At 37.6% G+C, this 20,011-nt stretch overlaps 1 protein-coding gene across 5 annotated transcripts in view; it reads right to left on the bottom strand.

The window, feature by feature from the left end:
• FNDC3B (fibronectin type III domain containing 3B) overlaps positions 1-20,011 on the bottom strand; it is a 337,457-nt gene that overhangs the window by 262,371 nt on the left and 55,075 nt on the right. For 4 of the 5 annotated variants that reach the window (XM_036243400.1, XM_036243404.1, XM_036243403.1 and 1 more), the window contains exon 2: positions 1,817-1,955. In XM_036243400.1, coding sequence (XP_036099293.1) covers positions 1,817-1,927 — 111 coding nt within the window. In that variant the 5' untranslated portion in view covers positions 1,928-1,955. Of the gene's footprint in view, positions 1-1,816; positions 1,956-3,700; positions 3,953-5,380; positions 5,418-20,011 lie in introns of those variants that run through there. The other variant, XM_036243401.1, reaches the window with a different exon arrangement.

The following is a 20,011-nucleotide window of genomic DNA, read 5'->3' as shown; positions in this document are numbered from 1 at the left end:
ACCCAAGTGAGGCCTCTGCAGTTGAAAGCAATGGAAGTACAGAAGTAGTGGAGGCTCCATTTAGAGAAGTTCTACTATAAAGTGGTTGAGCATTGACCTATGCACCAAGAGATGACGGGTTCGATTCCCACTCAGGGCGCATGCCAGGGTTGTGTGCTCAATTCCCCATAGGGGGCATGCAAGAGGCAGCTAATTGATTTTGATGCTTCTCTCTCATCGATGTTTCTATCTTTCCCCTCCTCTCTCTAAAACAAATCAATAAAAAACATTTTAAAAAAATAATAAAATAAAGAAGAGTAGAGATATAAGGTGGTAGCTGGACCGGGATGTGGAATCAAGGGAGGGAGTTTTGTTTAGTGGGTGGGGAGAGGTGTAGTTGTTTATATGTTTAAGATAAAAGGTACTATAGTATGTTGAGAGAGACACAGAGAGACTGACTAAGGAGTAAGGAAGGCAGACATCTGCATCACTGGTAAGAAAGGATGAAATGCATTCAACTAATAAATGTTCACTGAGCACCTATTAGATGTTCCTTGTTCTTAAGGGGTTCCAGTCTAATGCAGGAGAAAGGAATATAAACAAATGATAAAGCAGCAAAATAAGATCCAATAGAGATATATGCAAAGTATTAATGTACTATGATAGATAAAGAGTGTTATTGTACTATGATAGGGGGTGGCGCCACATACTGATATCAAAAATGGCTGATAAACTTATTTGAATTATTTATATATTTATATATTTACATATAAATATATAAATATATAAGTATATTTATATATTTATATATTTGGGGTAAATATTTTTAATCAGTTATTTCCAATTCTACTTTTCATAACACAAAGACTTTTACTTTCTTGGTTCTAAAGAACTGCACAAAGACAAAATGATACTTAATTAGTGTAAAAATAAGCAAACCCAGTTTTGATAGTCAATAAAAAAATTTTCCCTGGTCAGTTTGGCTCAGCAGTTAGAGCATCAGCTCTGGGACCTAAGGGTCTTAGGTTCGATTCCAGTCAAGGGCATGCACCTGGGTTGTAGGTACGATCTCTGCCCCAGTGGGGGTAATTCGGGAAGCAACCAATTGATGTGCCTTTCTCACAATGATATTTCTCTCTCTCTCTCTCTCTCTCTCTCTCTCTCTCTCTCCTTCCCTTCCACTCTCTCTAAAAATCAATGAAAAAATATCCTTGGGTGAGGATTAACAAAAAAAAACCAAACAAACAAAAATTAATGTTATCAGAATAGTCTGATCTCTAATAATTTATACAAGTTTTACTTACTGTTTAAATTTTTTCCCAAATGCTACATGGATGAGTTCAGAAATAACTTGTCTATTCTGTAATGTTAAGTAACAGCTAGCTCTACGTTGGAAGGACTGCTCCAGGAGCCAGGGTGGTTTCACAGGGACCTGTGCATCTTGTTAAGGTCAGTCACCCCCTATGTGAGGTCAAAACATGACCCACACTCTGAGTGTCCTGCTCTAGTCAACCAGGCAAACCAGTCAAGCACAATATATGACATGAGTAACATTTTATTCCAAACACTTGTGCATATTTTCAAAATGACTCATTTCAAAAATCAGACATTTTTTTGATGCTTCAAAAATACTAATTGGATGAGGTAAGATTTGCTGTTCTCAGAAACAACAGTTTCTCATATTTTAAAAAATCATATAGTAATTCTAAAACAAAAACACTTAACCTCTAAAACTACTAGTGTTCAAAATCACAGATCTTTCTATTTCAAAACAATTACTGGGATAATGTGTTCCCCTGCGATCACTTGACTTCAATTTCCCTCTTACTACACCAACCTGCTGAGCTGCATCTCCATTCACCAGGTGAGGCATCATGGCTACCTCTCCGTTCAGCAATGGTGGCAATTCCAGAGGGATTTGGTCGGTCATCATCATTGTGACGTACATTCATGGAGAACTTCACTCAACTGGCTCCCTGCAAAAGAACCACCATTTTTTAAAAAAGTATTCAGGACCACAGAGTCACCTATAACAATGTAAGTACTCCATCTTGATGTCAGCTGAAAGTCAGATGACTCTATCACAGAGTACTGAGTTCCTGGGTCATGCCCAAGGAGGGTTAAGTACATAAAAGAAGAGTCTCCAAGCAGCCATGTGAACACAACCTCCCATGCCCCGACTTTGTCATTTATTTCTAAATTTTGAAAATATATGAAGAATAGTAACTACTCTACTCCAGGGATCTTTCTCAGGATAGAATGAGATAATGTTCTGAGAAGGCAGTTTCAAACAACTGGTGGTATTGTTATATGTAAGGTAATTACAGAAAAAAGGTCAACTACTCTATAAGGACAGCTTTTTTCCTTTTATTTTATAATCCAAATAAAAGTGTTAATCCAAGCAAAGAAACAAAGGCTAACTACCTATACTGTAATTCTTGAAATTTCTGACCTTGCCATTAATTTGGTAATTAATCATTCTTCTAATTATCTCTCTCCTGTCATTTCCTTGAATTGAATTTAACCTGTTGTATGTTTACATCTTTATCACTTGTGTACATCTTGAGTTTTCCTGTATCTCAGAGTACCCAGGGCACCTTGTGCAGAACTGAACTGAAAGGCAGATTCCATTGTTTCAACAGAATAAACAATTTTAATACAAGTATTCAAAACAACACAAATTCCACTTTCATTTCATAATGGTACTTGCCACCAATATCTAACTTTTCAATACAACAGCAGAAAAATCATAAACTCCTATTTAAAATAACGTATTCTTTAAGAAGTATTTATACAGCCTTCACTTATGGCTAAAGTTTATGGCACAAAAATTTTTAACAGCATGTACAAAAAAAGAATAAACCAATAAACATACACACACTGTTTTAAAGTTAATTCAAAAACTTATAGTTCAGTTAGATATTATAACATTCATAATAAAGTCCCACACAAGTTCAAATTATTCAACATCCAAATCAGGCAAAACAGTGAGGTAAATTCTTTAATAACTATCTCAGGCTTGTCTCAGACAGGTGTGATAGAAATAAAATATTTCTCCTTATTTTTAACCACCTCCATTCTGAGCATTAAATATACCTCCCCGCCAATGCCACTGAAAAGAAACTCCTTCCCTTAAAGTATCAAATGATGCATAAAAGCCACCCAATAGATTGTAAACTTTTTTATTTTGAATAGGTAAATTTTTACACTATTCATTATAACCCCATTTAGAGAAACTAATCATTTTAAGTACCAAACAGTGAAGTTCTGTCCCAACTAGGGAAGCACATTCTATAATAACAAGTCTTATAATTCAGTGTTAATAGTACCATCATGCTGTTTTATGAGGCAATTACTCAGTTCCTAAGCAAATAAAATTTAAAAACCTGATGTAGGAAACAGATCCTTCAAAATAAAATTAACTAAGACAATTCCATTGACACCATCATGACATCACTGTTTGATTTTGAGTAGGTTAGATGATGGAGTGCTGATGTCCATTTGCACTTTATTTCTAACATACTTTATCCTACCAGTACATAAGGAGAGAATAGGTGCTTTTCCTCAGATTGATGATATTACACAGGCCTATTTCTTAAGTGTAATGTTTTATTTAATGTTTCTTCAAAACTGCAGGTTGAATAAACAGGGCAATAATTTAAATTAGTGGTCTGAGGATAATGCATGTAGGGGTGCAGAAGCACTTCATGTTCACTTCTACCTTTTCCTCCCCTCTCCCCAAGGAAGAGCCCCAAGGCATTTGCTGGTGGATTATGGTGGAGATTATGGTCCTGTCTTCTCTCTCTTCTCTGCTTATTAAGCAGTGATCACCAAAGCCCTCATCCACGTAGGACAGTTCTGGTCATCTCACAAAGAATAAGGATGGAAACTGCTCTCTCTTTTTTCACCCCAAAAAACAGCAGGAGTAAACTGACTTCAGGGCTTGCCCCTAGGTCCTTTCAGCCTCTTCATCCTTACATTAGGGCCAGAGGACAGGAAATAATGAAAATGGAAATAATGAATAAAAGTTTAGGGTTGGGCGGGTGGGGTGGGGTGGGATGGGAAGTCCTTAGTCAGAGCCTGCTTTGAGATTAAGCTATTTATGCTCCAAATGGTCCAACCCAGCTAACTGAAGTTTTAACACTGGGGATTAAGATTCAAATTAAATTAACAATGCTATTTTGTTCCTATTTCTCATTTTTTGGGGAGGGACCACAGGTACTGGATAGGAAGAGGTAATTTTGATCGGATGTAAAATTCAGGCATTTCTGGTTCTCTGTCCCTAATACCAAAGAATGTCTCAACACCAACATTATGTCTAACACTAACAATTTCAATTTAGGAAACCTTCTGGTTGGCATCCTGTTAAACAATGGGACTTGCTATTAACAAGATATAGCAATCTAGCCCCCATAGGTAAGCACTCCTAAGCACAGGTGACAAGTACAAGTTGGGAAGTTAAACTCCAGGTTCTGCAAGGGTAGGATAGAGTATCGGTCAGTAAGCCCACCTACATTTGTCTCATTAGATACAGGATGGGAGAGTATGGGGACCTGCACAAAGTTGCAAAAAACCCCAAAGAAACCAAGTCCACTGGCACAAACTGATAATTGTATTAGCTTTTGAAAACTATATAGGCAACTCTGGGTAATGCAGCTGTGCCATAAAGAAAAAGATGCCGGCCCTAGCCAAGTGACTCAGTTTGTTGGAGCGCTGTCCCGTACACCAAAAAGACTGCAGGTTCAATTCCTACTCGGGGCACATACCTAGGTTACTGGTTCAATCCCCAGTGGGGGCACATAAGGGAGGCAACCAATAGATGTTTCTCTCTCACATTGTTGTTTTTCTTGTTCTCTCCTTCCCTCCCTTAAACATATCCTTGGGTGAGAATTTGAAAAAGAGAGAGATAGAGAGAGACAGAGAGACAGAGAGAGACAGAGATGCCTGAATCCTATTTTTTCTCTACTAGACAATCTACTTCATAGATGTGCAGAGATCACTACAGATTACTGGACCAGGGAGGGATAGACAAGGGGATCTGTACTTTAAGTCAGCTATATGTACAATCTCTCCTTCGACAGCTTACAGTGGAACTTATAAACATCATACACTTCTAATGTCTCAACTCAACCACCCAACAACTGCACCTTTAATTATGAACAAAAATGAAAGAGTGAATTAAGTGAATATAAGCCACTATGAACCCTACATGAGTCTCACCTCTTATAACAAAATTTGTTGATCAGCTTTTCCCTAGGCCGCTGGTTTGCTAACATCCAAGGCCTATTTTCTAAGCCCTACGAATTTCACCAAAGGTAAACCAGACTTCATCCTAACTGGAACACAAGGTAAGCGATCCATATAGATAGAGTGGCTTACACAGCCAACAATGTTTACATACCAATTTTTACACTCCATGCATACATAGGATATTTTCATTTGCCTGGAATGTAAAAGACATATAGAAAAAGCAATAAATTATCTCTAGGCAAGATAATGCCCAGCTATTCACAAGACACTGCCTGCCCACCTATCCTTAAATTACCATGGAACAGAAACAATTTGGTGCCATGAACTATATAAAAGAAAGGGGAAAGGCAGGAAGAATTACACAAGAATGAAAACCAAAGATACAGCCCTGCCAGTGTGGCTCAGTGGTTGAGCACTGACCCATGCACCAAGAGGTCACTGGTTTGAATCCCAGTCAGGGCACATGCCTGGATTTCAGGCTAGATCCCCAGTAGGAGGCATGCAGGAGGCAGCCAATCATATTTCTCTTTCCCCCTCAACCTGAAGAAAAACCAAAGATACAAAGGATTAAAACTTAAGATACATAGCTGTATCTTTTTGGTTATGCCCTAATGATGACGGGAGAAAAAGCAATTAGTTTTCCAAATACAAACAGAAGGTCAAATATTCAAGTTGTAAATTAAGAAGATCACCTGTCCCTCACAGTGACAGTAAAAGAAGGTTGGGTTGGACCAGGAGACTTGGAAAGGCTTACCATGCATCAATCATTCAACAATGACAGCTTCCCAAAAAAGTGAGTCTCCTCTGTTTTGACTGGTAACCCAGACAAAAACTATAGGTGTACTCAACCTCAACAGGTGTGCCTCAACCCCATTGCTTTGAGGACACCTAGAGAATGTGACATACCTGAAAAAGCTGACAATACTTCGTAAATGAAATCTAAGGGGAAAGCAATGCATGTGGAATAACTATTATCCAAATAGTTATCTAAGAACCAAAATTACTTCCTCTGTAATGACTTTGGATGGAAATGAGACATTTCTTACTTCATTATGTTTTCTTAGGGATGTAGGGTCATTGTTTACAATATACTGGGTTCAGCCCTAAGATGAGGTACTAGAGAATTATGAAGCATTTTGACCTTACAAATACAGAGAAATTCACCCCTAATTTGACTTAGATGTAATTTGTATGTTTTTTTCTCTCTTCCTCTTTAGGCAATACCACAAACACACCCCCTCAAATCTGAAGGCCATATCCTAAATTTGCTGTTTAATCTTCACTGGATTCAGAAGCCAGAATGTCAGTTCTGTACACACAGAGAGGATCCGTCTTGTGTGGGGTCTCAGAGTTCCTCAGGAGCCTGGCACCATCGCCCTTGACCACTTGCTGATTATCAGCTCTGAGGGACACTAAATGGAGATGTGATCTCTGGATAACTGAGCTGTAACTGGTTTGCTTCTCAGTCAGAGAGTCTCATGAGAAACCACCCTGATAAAACACTCCTTTTCCTAGTCTGGGTTCCTTCTCCCCTGGACAGATGTGTATCTCAGCTGGCCAAATCTACCCCAGAACTCATATGTTTTACTCTGCGCTGTTCCACATCCACAATGTCCGCCTTCACATACAACAGAGTTCTTATAATGAATGAATCCATTCTTTTAACCACTGCACTTTACAAATAAAGAATAAATGTGCTATGAAACAAATGTGCTAAGAACAAATGTAAAATAGATTATCTCTATTACAATGCCTTTTTCTATTCCCTCTGAATTTTTTCTTTTATCACACACAGCTCTAAGATTTTACTCCTATTCTTTATTTTGTTCTTACCCACACTTCCATTTCAAAGAATTTGGTAACAACCACAGGCCCTCACAACCTCTCCCTCTAACCACACATCCTAACACTAAAACCACAACTGCTTCATGCCCAGCCAGTTCTGTTCTTTTGATTGACAGGGAAAGGATGCCACGTGAACACTGTGGTTAACTTCCCTCCCTCCTGAGAGAGAGCAAGTCATGTGTTACCTTCATTACCTTTGAGCAAGACCCAGCATTATTAAATGAACTCCTGCACTAATGGCAGGGTGGGGGGCTGGGCATTCTGAAAAACAAAATGAACAGATCCTCACTGTTCATAGGACATTTAATTCCATCCAAATATGCCCCCAAAGCTTTTAAAGAACACCTTACTCTAAAAGAATATTACAAAGGGTCTTCAGTTTTTACATTACTCTAGGCAAGTGGCTTATTACTTTTTCCTCTTACTTTCTTTTCCCCACTCCAAGTCTGAAAAGGTTTTCCATGGTATTTTGGTCCCAGTCTATACTAAGAAACATACTGGCCAAGTTCATGAAAAACCTGATTCTCAGGATAGAACTGCAGATCCATTTCCAAAGGCCAGTGAAAGTAATTATATACTAGGAAGAATTTCTAGCTTGAAAAAAACAAAGGCCTAATCACTGCTGGGAGGATTTTAAGTCTATGAACCTGGCCTTCAAATTAGTAACAAAATGTCCTGGTCCTCACTTCATGGGCAGATGACCCAAATCTCCTTATATTAATTTAAGATGTGAGTTAGAAGTACAGTATGTAAATCAGTGTCAGATGACAAGTGAAAAGAAACGTAACAACACTAAAAGGAACAAAGTGTAATCATCAGAACCAAATGAGCTAGCTCAGCTGGATGACAGGGAGATGACGATGAGTTAAATCTCAAGTCAGCTCCAAGGCACAGGTTCCCAAGCTCACTTCACCCACACCCGAGTGCAGCTTTCCTGACTTCCAGACTATCTCAGGGAGGTGTTTGAAAGGTACAGGGTACCAGTAAGAAGGAGGCACAAGATCAATTTTAACTTTTTGCTTCCATTCTGCAATTCAACATGAATTTGCAAAAAACAAGGGGTTTCCTTGATGAGTGGGAAACAGATGGAAACCCATCAACTAGAGACCTAAATGCAATTAACTAAATTTTTAAATCTAATAAATATTAATAATTCACCTTCAGAATTCATACCACTAAAGTTAACTGTAATTCCATGATGTTTGTATCTTTTCCCATAAAATATAGATTAACCAATCACATTTACATAATCTAAACAGCATCTAAACATTTTGCTGCTACATGTTAGTTCTGTAGCCCAAGAAAAATATTGCCATGGGTATATTAATAAAACCATAGCTTGATTCATACTTCAAGAAAATTTCTTTCTCAAGTAAAAATACCAATTGACTTCTAACAGTAAAAATCTATTTTGGGCCAGGTTTCAGAAAATTGTGACAAAACATACCAGAGAATTGTTCTTGCCATTTGTACACACTAACAAGAAAAAAGAACTTTTTTCCTGATTCAATAAGGCAAGAAAAGCCCCACCAGTAGTCAAAATGACAATCTGACAAACTTATTGAATCACAGAACACAGGTTTGTTTTGCTGAGCTGTGTTGGGGGCAAAGGAGTTTGAGAGATTACTAAGAAATTATTGTATTACCTTTTAAAACAATATAACTACCAGATAGCTAATGCTTTATGAGTGATTACAAGTTTCTAAATGACTTCCAATCTAAAACTTAAACCTAATAAAACTTAATTTATTATGACAAACATTTGTGCAGCTGATTTACACTTGTGTCATGGCTGTTTAAAGAAAGAAAAATCTAGAAAAGTCCAATTTTGACAGAATCATAGAGTACAAAAAAGAAAAGAGAAACTGCTTTCATGAACCTCCCCTCATGCACGTGGCCTATGCATTTATGCCATCAGTCACAAGGCTGACAACTTCCTAAGGTGTTGTCTTCATTTCTAAGCTTTATTACACAAAACTTAAGACAAAGAAGTCTTAAGAAAAACTTAAGAAAAAGAGAGAGAGAGAGATGTAAAGAGAGGGGAGGAGAGAGGACAACAAGAAAGAAGAAAGTTAGTTATACACATTCCTACAACCAAGAAGAAGGCAAAGTATCATTTACTATTTTATTATCCTCATCAGAATATCCTTCCTGCTTCATGCTGGTTTTGAAAGGTAAACTCTTTGATAGTTCAAGATCTAGAAACTCAACAGTTGTCATTTCTAGCCTTCTGAGCAAAACTAAAAACAGCTTTCTCATAATAACTGTGGAAACACCAACCACATCAATAGAAAGAAAAAAAAAGATTAAGACAAACAGAAACACTGTGCATCTTCACCTCTGAAATTGAGAAAAACCTGCTCACCCATCAACACACACCTGGACTGTTTTGTCACTTCCCTACTCCTGTGAAAGGACAGCTTTGCTCCCCCTTCTCTGTAACACGAAGCCGGAGCCTGCGGCCCTGGCTCTGACCCTGTGGAATTAGCACGTGGCCATTTATGAACCTGATGTGGGGCACTGCCACTGGACAGGAGAGAGCTGGGGTGGTTTTCATGCTTTCCTCTCACTCACCCCTCCCCGTACACTGTGGGTAACCATGAGGAAAGGTACCTGATACAAACACTGGCCTTTGCTTTTTTGAAAATCAAATTAAGTGTGCAAAAAAAAAAAAGGATATGGAGAGGGAGTAAGAGATTTTATTAGAATTTTTCACAGCCCTTCTGCTAAAAACAGCTCAAAGGACCAGTATGTTATGGTTGGTTGGTTTGTTTTTGTTTGTTTTAAAAGCACTACAGTAGAGAGACCCCAGGACTGTGTGTATTGGACCTGAGTGCTAATCAGGAGTTTGCCGATAATTAGCTCTAAACTTCAGCCATTAATGTCCTTTTATAAAATCACAAAATTATAGATTAGCCTTTAAGGTTCCCTTTTAGCTATTAACAGACTATCTCAAACACCACTGCCTATTGTGCTTACTTAATACAGATTAAATTAAAGCTTAAACTCTTTTTAAAGAGAGGTTTACACAAACTCTAAAAACCTATATTACTTTCTCTTACTTGAATGAATATAACCTGAGCCTTCTGCATAGGAGAGAGGAAGAATCTATGTAAAATGTTAAAAAAAATAATTTGTTGAGCAAATAGTGCTGGTAATCACTGTGTTTTCATGCCAATGAAATCTAATTTTACAGCTGAGTTCTTTTTTTTTTTTTTTTTTTTTTTTTTTTTTTTTTTTTTTTTTATATCCTCACCCGAGGATATTTTTCCATTTTTTGTACAGATAGAGTGGGAGGGAGAGAGAGGAAGGGAGAGAGAGAGCGAAACATCGATGTGAAGGGACACATCGAGTGGCTGCCACCCGCACGACCAACCAGGGCCAGGGACAAACTGCAACCGAAGTACGTGCCCTTAGCGGGAACCGAACCCGGGTCTCTCCGGACCGCAGGCCGACGCTCTAACCGCTGAGCCAAACTGGCCAGGGCTACAGCTGAGTTCTATACAGCTGGAAGACTCTTGCCATGGCTTGCCACTTGAATGAAAGACGGAGTGGTGATAGCTGTTCGTGCAGAAAAACCTCTTGAGACATGAGCAGTACCTGGAGGTATGCGCCCAGCTGGTTGGTTGAGGCACAAATAGTCTGGAATTTGTCTTCTTGTCTGATATGGGTTCATTAGTAAAGTTAAATCACAGTTGTCTGAAAAAGTTCTTAACCTTAAAAACATTCTTGCTTTTTGCATCCAATTAAAAACACAGGAGACTTAGGTGGCAATATTTAAACCCACAGAGAATACTGTGAAATTGAGTTTTTTAGATTAAAAACATACCAACACTACTCTGGATTAAAATAAATAACGATAAATGGTTCAAGCAACAAGTACAAACAGAACTGCCTGCTGTGCTCCGGAGAGCAAGGAGGAGTGCCACAGTCTAAGGCCCTGCCTTCGAGAATCCACAGAAGCTCTTTTATTCGATTACAGTTGACATACGATATTATATTAGTTTCGGGTGTACAACATAGAGATTAGACATTCATTTAGCTTAGAAAGTAATCACCCCAGTGAATCTAGTATCCATCTGGCACCCTACACAGTTATCACAGTATTAGTGACTATATTCCCTGCGCTGGAATTTGACTTTGCTTAAATGGCAAAGCATGTAATGTTTCAACTCAAAACTACCATATTAGGAAGGCACTATTTTCTGAGAGGGGGAAAAATTCTACATATGTAAAAGTTATATGTAAGCATTATATGTAATGTAAGGCTGCATTCATAATTCCCCATGAATCTACAGAGTTTGCTTCTATAGCCCCACTACATTCCCCAAATCTTAAAGGAAACATAAAAATTAAAAGGAAAAAAATTACATCACTGTATATACACAATCTTTGGACCTCAAATCTATATCCACACATAAATAACAGTTCAGTTTTGCAAATACTACTAACTAAAAAGGAAAGGGGGCTGGGGTCAATCTACAAAAAAAGTTTACCAAACAAAAGTTTATTTACTTTGTTCATTATTTTTAAATGGCATTTTAAAAGTTTGCAGAAGTGATTAGACATTTTTATTACAACATCTAGACTCCAGGTACACTCAGCACAATAAATCTCACATCCCTCACTGACACCCAACGATGAAAGTCTAGCATCTACAAGGAAACATTCCAAAGCTATGAGCCCTTATTTTCACACATATCCAAGCTAACTTTGCTACATACTTTATCTAAGGATGACAATAACTGAAAATATGTATTCTTGGTGAAATTTGGAATTGTATGGCTCTCTCTATATCGTTTTCTATACTATGTTAAAGAAAAAGTCTAGAAAACTGTAGTCTGACAATGGAAAAATGTTACTTCTAAGTCCCCTCCAGGTCTAGGACTTCCCACCTCCCTATCAGTCTACCTCCAAGCTGCATGGAGAGGAAGAAAGAGATGAGATGTGAACTCAGAAGACATGCTCTCCTTCCCAGCATCAGCCCTCGGGCACTCCCGCCTGCCCCGAACCCCACAGCACTTGGACAGGTCCCACTGTTTGTCAGGGCTGTGGTTCAAGGTATGCCTGCATAGGCTCTGTCTTAGTTTCTTCAACTGTAATTGGATACTTTAACACAACTTCTAGATTTCCCCTTAATGAAATCTGAAATGAATTTTATTACTGTTTTCAGAGATCTATTATAAATTAAATTCCTATATGTGCAACCACTTGGGTACCTAACGGCCAGCATAACACCCTTTACTGGAAGAAAAGGGCGTGTTGCAAGCACTGAACTACTGATCTCCTAAGAAAAGTTTGGAGGAAGAGCTCTGAATCGGTTCCTTCAGCCTGATGTACGAAAGCACTGTGTGAAGCACCTGCACTCATTCTCACCTGGCCCCACAACCTCATGTGAAGTAAGTGGTGTTCCCCTTTCACAGATGTAGCAACTAAGGTTGACAGAGGCTAGGGAATTTAGCCAAGGAGTCTCAGATAGAAAGTGACGGTAGGAGAAACAATGGTCTTAGTGAGCTAGTTATAACATCTAAACATATGGCAACAAAACACCAAAGTGGAAGAAGTGATGAAAAATGCATAGGTGGTTGAGTTTCTAATAATTAGAGAAAACAAGTGCAAGAACAAAATTCACCCAGTGAAAGTACATTTCCCTACTATCCAGTCTCCAGTTCCCCCATACAAAGACAACAACTGTGAGTTTTTGTTGTATCCTTACCAAGATACAAAATTAATAATTTTTAAAACACTTCTTAAAATAGCTTAAGAAAGGTTATCATATATTATCATGCAGTCCAGATGGTTAAAAGTCAGGGAGAGAGAAAACCAGCCAAAAAAAAAATTATAAATGACTCATCATATCCCCCCATGATGATTTTTAATGAGGTATGCCATGATTAAACACAAAAACACATGATTACTTCACAAAGGAGGGCAGCTTAGCAAGTTACTGATGATGGGACTTTTAGAACAAGGTCTTTGGTACCAGGGTTTCAAGATTCCACTATTTTCAATATCTCATATATAAGGACTTAGCTGAAAGGTACCTTCTAAAATAGCATCAAATGCAAAGATAACCATGCATTGTTTTTACCAAATATTTATTGAGCACCCACTATGTGCCACACACTGAACTAAAATTCTAGGATTCCAGAAATAAAGGCAAGAGATTATGCAGCATTACAGTAAAATGTTCTACTCAATAACTAAAACAGAATCCACGCTGGACACTTATGACAAAACCACACAAAGTCAACAGACCTCCATGCTCTATGAAACCCTTCATCAGAGATAAGCCCCAATGTCTAAATTTGGTTTCCCAGCTGTGGCCTCTTTTCTAGTCTTAAGTGTTCCAGAAGATAAATTTGTCTTCCAAACATACCTCCTGCCTCAATCTTTATTTCTAATTAGCCAGGAGGATACTAGAATTGTTTCTTTAATCGTCTCATACAGAATTCAATCATATATTTTACAAACTCAGTTTTGTTTAATTGAACAGATATTATAAAGCACTCATTACAAAGAAAACAATCTGTACCATTAAGCATCACTGAAGTTTTATCCAGTTTATACAAAAATATGTATTTCAAAGATTTCTGACATGTCGTTACTAATTTTAGATGTTTGTTCAAATACTTTTTTCAAAAAAAGGTCTGATTCTTTTCTACACCACTGTTGGGGGGAGAGTTGATAAGAATAGTATATGATTCATTGCAATTCAGTTTATAAGCATGTTTTTTAAAACAAGTTATTTCTTGAAGAAACATGACAATTGACGACATTCTCATAAGCAGCTCTGTATTTCACTTACTGTGACTGAATACAAAGCAAATACCAGGTGTTCCTTAGAGTTTCTAAGGTACTGAAACAGAAAATTCACATGCGATGACAACACTTATAAAGAAACAAATTAGCAGGTGCAAAGACACATGATGTAAAGGAACATCTATTTACTGGTTCATATGAGCCCACCACAATAAAATTTTAATATGAGATATGTATGTACCCACATTACTAATTCAGACAAACATCTTTGAAAACATGAAAATGTGGAATTCTTTAGGAAAAAACATTTTCTTTCTTTCAAGGAAGAAAATACCACAGAGCATTAATAGATTTAAATTTAGACTTGTTTTAATAGATGAAAATGAAAGTTGGTATATACATGGTTTATAAGTAAATGGATAAATCTAAATGTTTAAGAGCATGGTTCTTGCCCTGGCCGGTTTGGCTCAGAGGTTAGAGTGTCAGCCTGCAGTCCGGAGAGACCCAGGTTCGGTTCCCGCTAAGGGCATGTACCTCGGTTGCAGTTTGTCCCCGGCCCTGGTTGGGTCGTGCGGGTGGCAGCCACTCGATGTGTCCCTTTCACGTCGATATTTCTCTCTCTCTTTCTCCCTCCCTCCCTCCCTCCCACTCTATCTGAACAAAATATGGAAAAATGTCCTTGGGCGAAGATTTAAAAAAAAAAAAAAAGCATGGTTCTTGCCTATATTCTAAACACTCCCTATGAAAATTGATGACCTTATTAATGACACCAATATAATTTGTTAAGAAATGTAAGGGGCTGTATTCATTTATTTAATGAATACTTATTTAGGTTCTGCTCTGTGCAAGACACACTCTTTTGTGCTGAAACTATACAAATTCTAAATTTAAGGACTCTATTAACAGGCTTTAAAATCTTTCCAGAAAAATAATTTTAAGTCACAACTTCTACAAAATGCATGTTCTCCAGTTCAATTTTCTTATTTCTCCTTACGTGAAAGCACAAAAGACACAAAAAAATATCTTTCAGTTACTGTCTCTGAACAACTCAGAAACATGAGAATGAAAAAGACAATCAACATTTGAGGATTATTAATAGTTATGAACTCACAAACCCCACAAAAGGGTCTCAGAAATACCCAAATGCCCCACACACCACACTTTGAGAATCACAGCACCGCACACCAAACAGCTTAGATGTAAAAACAGAAGAACTTTTAAAATTCATTCTCCAGTAGACAAATACTGTTCTTTCTACTTTCTACTCTGTAAACTCACAAGTTACCTGACAGTGTCTGAACAAAGAACAAATTAATCCAAATGAAGAGGTATCCAAATTCTAGCATGGATTGCTCCTCCAGGATTTTGTTACACTCTATAAAGCACTTTGGTGAAGCAAATTCATTCGGTACAATCCTGAGGGAAGTAAGAGTAGGGGACTAGAGGAAAAGAACACCAATGCTGAGGGCCAGGTACTCTCCTCCTGGGGCTGTCAGCAAACTCCAGTTCAGGACAGAGTGGGACCTGACTCCAGTAAATCCAGGCCCATCGGATGGGGATCCTGGTCAATCTCTCCTGCAATCAAACGTATACCCTGGATTCAAAGCAAATGACCAACTAAGGAAATAAAAACAAATAATTTTGTGTTGCCATTCCCAAGTAAGAATCTTATCTGCTCTGATCTCTGGACCTTCATCTGCTGTTCAAAGAGCCCATTCTAAATCTGCAGATGACCTGATCCAGTATTTTCTAGGGTCACTAATTTATTTTCTTTTGCCACAGCCTATTAGTCCAAGAACCCAAAAAGTTTTCTGAGGCATAAGGAGAGCTCTTAAAACAAGAACCCCAAGCATCAAATATAGACAAAATAATTAGTATGATGTTCATGAAATTCATTTCCTAGAGCAACGAATTAGCAAAATCAAAATATGGCACAACTAATTGGTTTACATTCAGCACACACTGTTAGAGACTTCCCTTTTATTTTTAAAAATAGATTTAACAGGCATATTAATTTTCCACTGGCCACTATAAATAAATGGAACTCCAAAACCTCTTTCTTTGCAAGGGCGTTCTGGCCAGTCCCTGTTAGCCTGACCCTGAGTGGAATGTGTATTTACATTGCCAAGAGGTGGCATTGTGTGCTGGTGGGAAACCACTTCTCACAAACCTCCCATTCAGTGGAGGGCTCCACAATAGGTACTCACACAGGAAGCAGGCCTTGTTAAGAGCACCTCTGGCTGCTCCAGAGAGAACTTTCCGAGGCAGTGGGATGGCGAACCACTGTAAAAGCTCCGTTCACAGGCCCTAACAACCTACTCTTCAGGGTCAACAGAGCTAGTGTGGTCCATAACCATTCCCCCCCAACTTCTTCCCAAGGTGAAAGGGAAACTGTCAACAATTCCATTTCATTTTTCTAACTAATCTCTCAGGGTATCACTTTGTTTAAAACAAAACAAAAAAAATTACAAAGCCATGACATTGTTTCCTCAAATAAATTGAAAATACTCTGAATAAGTCGCTGCTTTCCAAAATCAAATAAAAGGTGTTAATACTGAATATGCAACTTAAAAAACCAAAACTTCAAAGATCATTTCATTATCTCCACTGGAAACGCTGGTCCCTTAAATACTGGCTATTTTGTTTAACTGCAAAGCAAAGAGAAACAATTACTTTAACTCCTCAAATGAAAAAGCGGGCATTGTCAGCATCATATCAATAAGAACTTCTGCACAGATATCTGAGAAAAATAAAGATAATGATGACCAGTTACACATGCCATCAAATCAATCAACTAGTAGTTGAAGATTTCAATAAATAAAAAGATTTTGTCAATTCAATACCAAACAATTGGCTTAACTCCCCACCCTTCAACTTGAGCATGTTAAAAAGCACAACCTGGATCTGTCAAAAATGCGATTAAATTCTCAACCCACAAAAAGAGAGGTAACAGCTGCTTCCTACGATAATAGTTTTAGGCCATTAAATAATTTAATGATATTAGGCAAAGGGTAACTCCTCTGGCTTATTTTTTTTCATTTCTCTAACTAAAAAACTGGACTTCATGATCCAAGTCCCTGCCACCTCTAATAATCAATTTGCGTAGAGCAACAAAGACTATCACAATTACTACAGCTTACGTGTTTGTTGGAAGTCTAATACTTAAGGCAGCCATGGTAAAATAAAAGGTATCTGTACCCATTCCAACCATAAATAATACCATGTACTAGCTTCAGAAAGTCACTTCTGCACTATAGAAAAATTTAAGCAGAAATACCAGAAGGTTCACAACGTTTAGTGAAATGTACTCAGAGTGTACACACCCACACACACATAATGGTTTAAAAGAATGAAATAATATAGAGCCAAAATGTTAACAATGGTTAACCCATGGATTACGAAATGATGAGTGAGTTATAGTTCTTCCTCTGTGCTTAGTCAATTTTTACAATGAGCATCTATAATTTTTATAACGATAAAAGTTAACTTTTAAAAAATCCATATAATTCAATTTACTTTGCACCATGTAATTGTTTAAATTTTTGTGATGAAATACTTTCAAACTACTGTAAAACATAAAGACCTAAAGAATATGGGTTTATTCAAGTCTCAGAACTAGTTTCCACCATTCAACCCTGCCTGTGGGACACAACAATGGAAGAACTTCTGTGGTTAAGTAATAGACTTGCTAACACTAAAAAACCAGCCCTCAGGTCATGCTTGCTGAGTAATCTCTAGATTAGGCAAGCTCACTATGACCAACCCAAACAGTTTTTTTAAAAGAAAAGAAGGGAAAGACAGGTTCCCCAGCCTTACTTTTTTTAGATAACAAGCACTCCAAAAAATCCTCTTCCAACTGCCAAAATAAATCAAACTTTTTGGGTGGAGAATTCCCTGTCAATCAAATGAGACTCAGTAAAGATAAACTAATAATAGAAATCTGTTACATACTTACTTAGCTGTGCTAACTAGGCAAGTCCCTAACTAGCATAAAAGGCTTCAAAAAAAAAAAAAAGCTGGCTATGAAAAGTACAGGGTGGGGTCAGAGAGTTCCCTCAGGGTTGGCAAGCCTCATTCTCAGTGGAAAAGTAACTACCCACTCTTATCTTCGTGGGTTCTCTCCACTCCACCCTCCCTCAACTGAAACCTTCTAAAAATATTTGTCCCATATTTTTGTTCCCACATCCCCATATATTATATCATATAATACATGTTCACTCTAGGAATCTGGAAACACAAAAAAGCAAGAAGAAAGTTTCAATTACTCATAATCACATCATGCAGAAACATCCACTTAAAATGGTGATCAGTTTCATTTCATTTTTGTTTTCTATCTACATGAAATCCATAAAGTTAGAGGGCTATAGTTTACACTGTAAAGATCTGCCTATTTTTTATTTTTGATATTTTATGATCATAACAATGACACTGACAATTTTAAAAAATAAACAAGAACTTGTTTCTAAGTTATATTTTCAGAGAAGGTGGCAAAATCTTCTTCCAGGGTCCTTGACCTTACCAGAAAGACATGGAACCAGGGAAAACATGACATTCAACCAACATGCCCAATGTGTCCCCAGAGGCAAGATTCCCTTCTGTGTGACAGCAGGTTATAATAGCATAATACTCTTAGATTGTGTACAAGTATTTAAATAGAATTATGAAATGAATGGTCCCTACAAATTACTATAAATTCGATTCTTTCTTTCTATATTTCTATGTATATTTCTAAAAAGTAAAGTTTTATTCTCTACCTCCTAAGAGCTATAGGAATCATGTTAACTTACAAGAAACATGTAACACTTTCTTCACAACTATCAATTTCAGCAGACTGAATACACCAGAATCATGACACTTTGCCACAAAACACTTAACCTCGAGCATTTAGGTGTACTGCTGCCAGTAAACTATTAACAGAGAACCAGACTGACAAATATATGATGTGACTTAAAATATCTTAGTATAGGTATGAAGACATGCATCACAACATAAAATAGTGAAGAGTTGGAAGCTATCTCGTCCATTCAATGGAAGACTATACAGCCAATTTTAAATGTTGTGGGAATCAATCTGCTAACAAAGAGAGATGATCATAACACACTGTTTACAGGGAAATAACAGGGGAGAATAACAGGTTAACTAATAGAAGGTCTGCGCTGTGGTCTTATTTGTGCAAAACTAACAATATGTTTATTTTTCAAACAGAATAGATACCAGTGTTCACAGTGTTTATAGTGAAGTCAGTAGAATGAAGAATTTTTTAGCAACACATTCTGATTTTTTTATGATGCTTTTGTTGTTGGGGGGGGGGGGGGCGGAAAGGTATACAGACACAGAGCATCTTAAGGGCAACCATCATATTTGTCAAATAATCTAATGGAAAAATGAGAAACAAATAATGGACATCTGGTCAATGACAATCCTATTATACAAAACACCTTTATGACTTCCTGATATGGCTCACTGTTTGTGACAGCCCCACCTCTGGGCAACAGCTCACAGGTGTGGTTTCCCCCTTAACGTAGGCATAGCTGGGCTTACCAGCAGTGATCGTGAAGACTATAAACCTCCACCTCCTGGAAGCTATTTTCAGTTTTAAAATAATATGGAATCCTATATCTAAAAAGGAACCTTGAAAAGTTCAGTTATGACTAAGACTCGTACAAAATCTAAACATCCCTAATAGACAAGAGGCTTCAAAATATCATAACCCAGCATTTTACTTTATTTTATTATACTATATCCTTAGTTACTTATCTCAGGATTTCCTCTCTCGGTCAGTAAAAATACATTTATTTAGAATAACAGGATGATATGAATAAATATGGTCAGAATTAGACATAACTGTGTCTGAGTCAGTGAAAAATATAAATTGTTGAACATTTTTAAATCACCGCTATTGAAAGGATTCTTCCTTTTACCCTTCCTTTCCACTACCACCATCACTAGTAGCAGCATCTTAGTTCAGGAATTAAATCAAATCACTTCTAGATTCTGGAAAAGTCTGGAACCAACTTACTCTGTCTACCCTCTCACTTCTATTCACCATAACCTGCACATTCAGGCCATTTCTAGAACATCACTCTCACTAAGCCACTACTCGCTCACTCACAGACCAGGGTTCTCCAAGCAGAGGCTAGAGAAGGCCGGTAAGAGAGTGAGGGACTTCGCACTG

Source organism: Molossus molossus, unplaced genomic scaffold (assembly GCF_014108415.1).
Source record: "Molossus molossus isolate mMolMol1 unplaced genomic scaffold, mMolMol1.p scaffold_m16_p_5, whole genome shotgun sequence".
In the NCBI taxonomy this organism is placed as follows: domain Eukaryota; kingdom Metazoa; phylum Chordata; class Mammalia; order Chiroptera; family Molossidae; genus Molossus; species Molossus molossus.
This window is presented reverse-complemented; position numbering and strand designations above follow the sequence as displayed.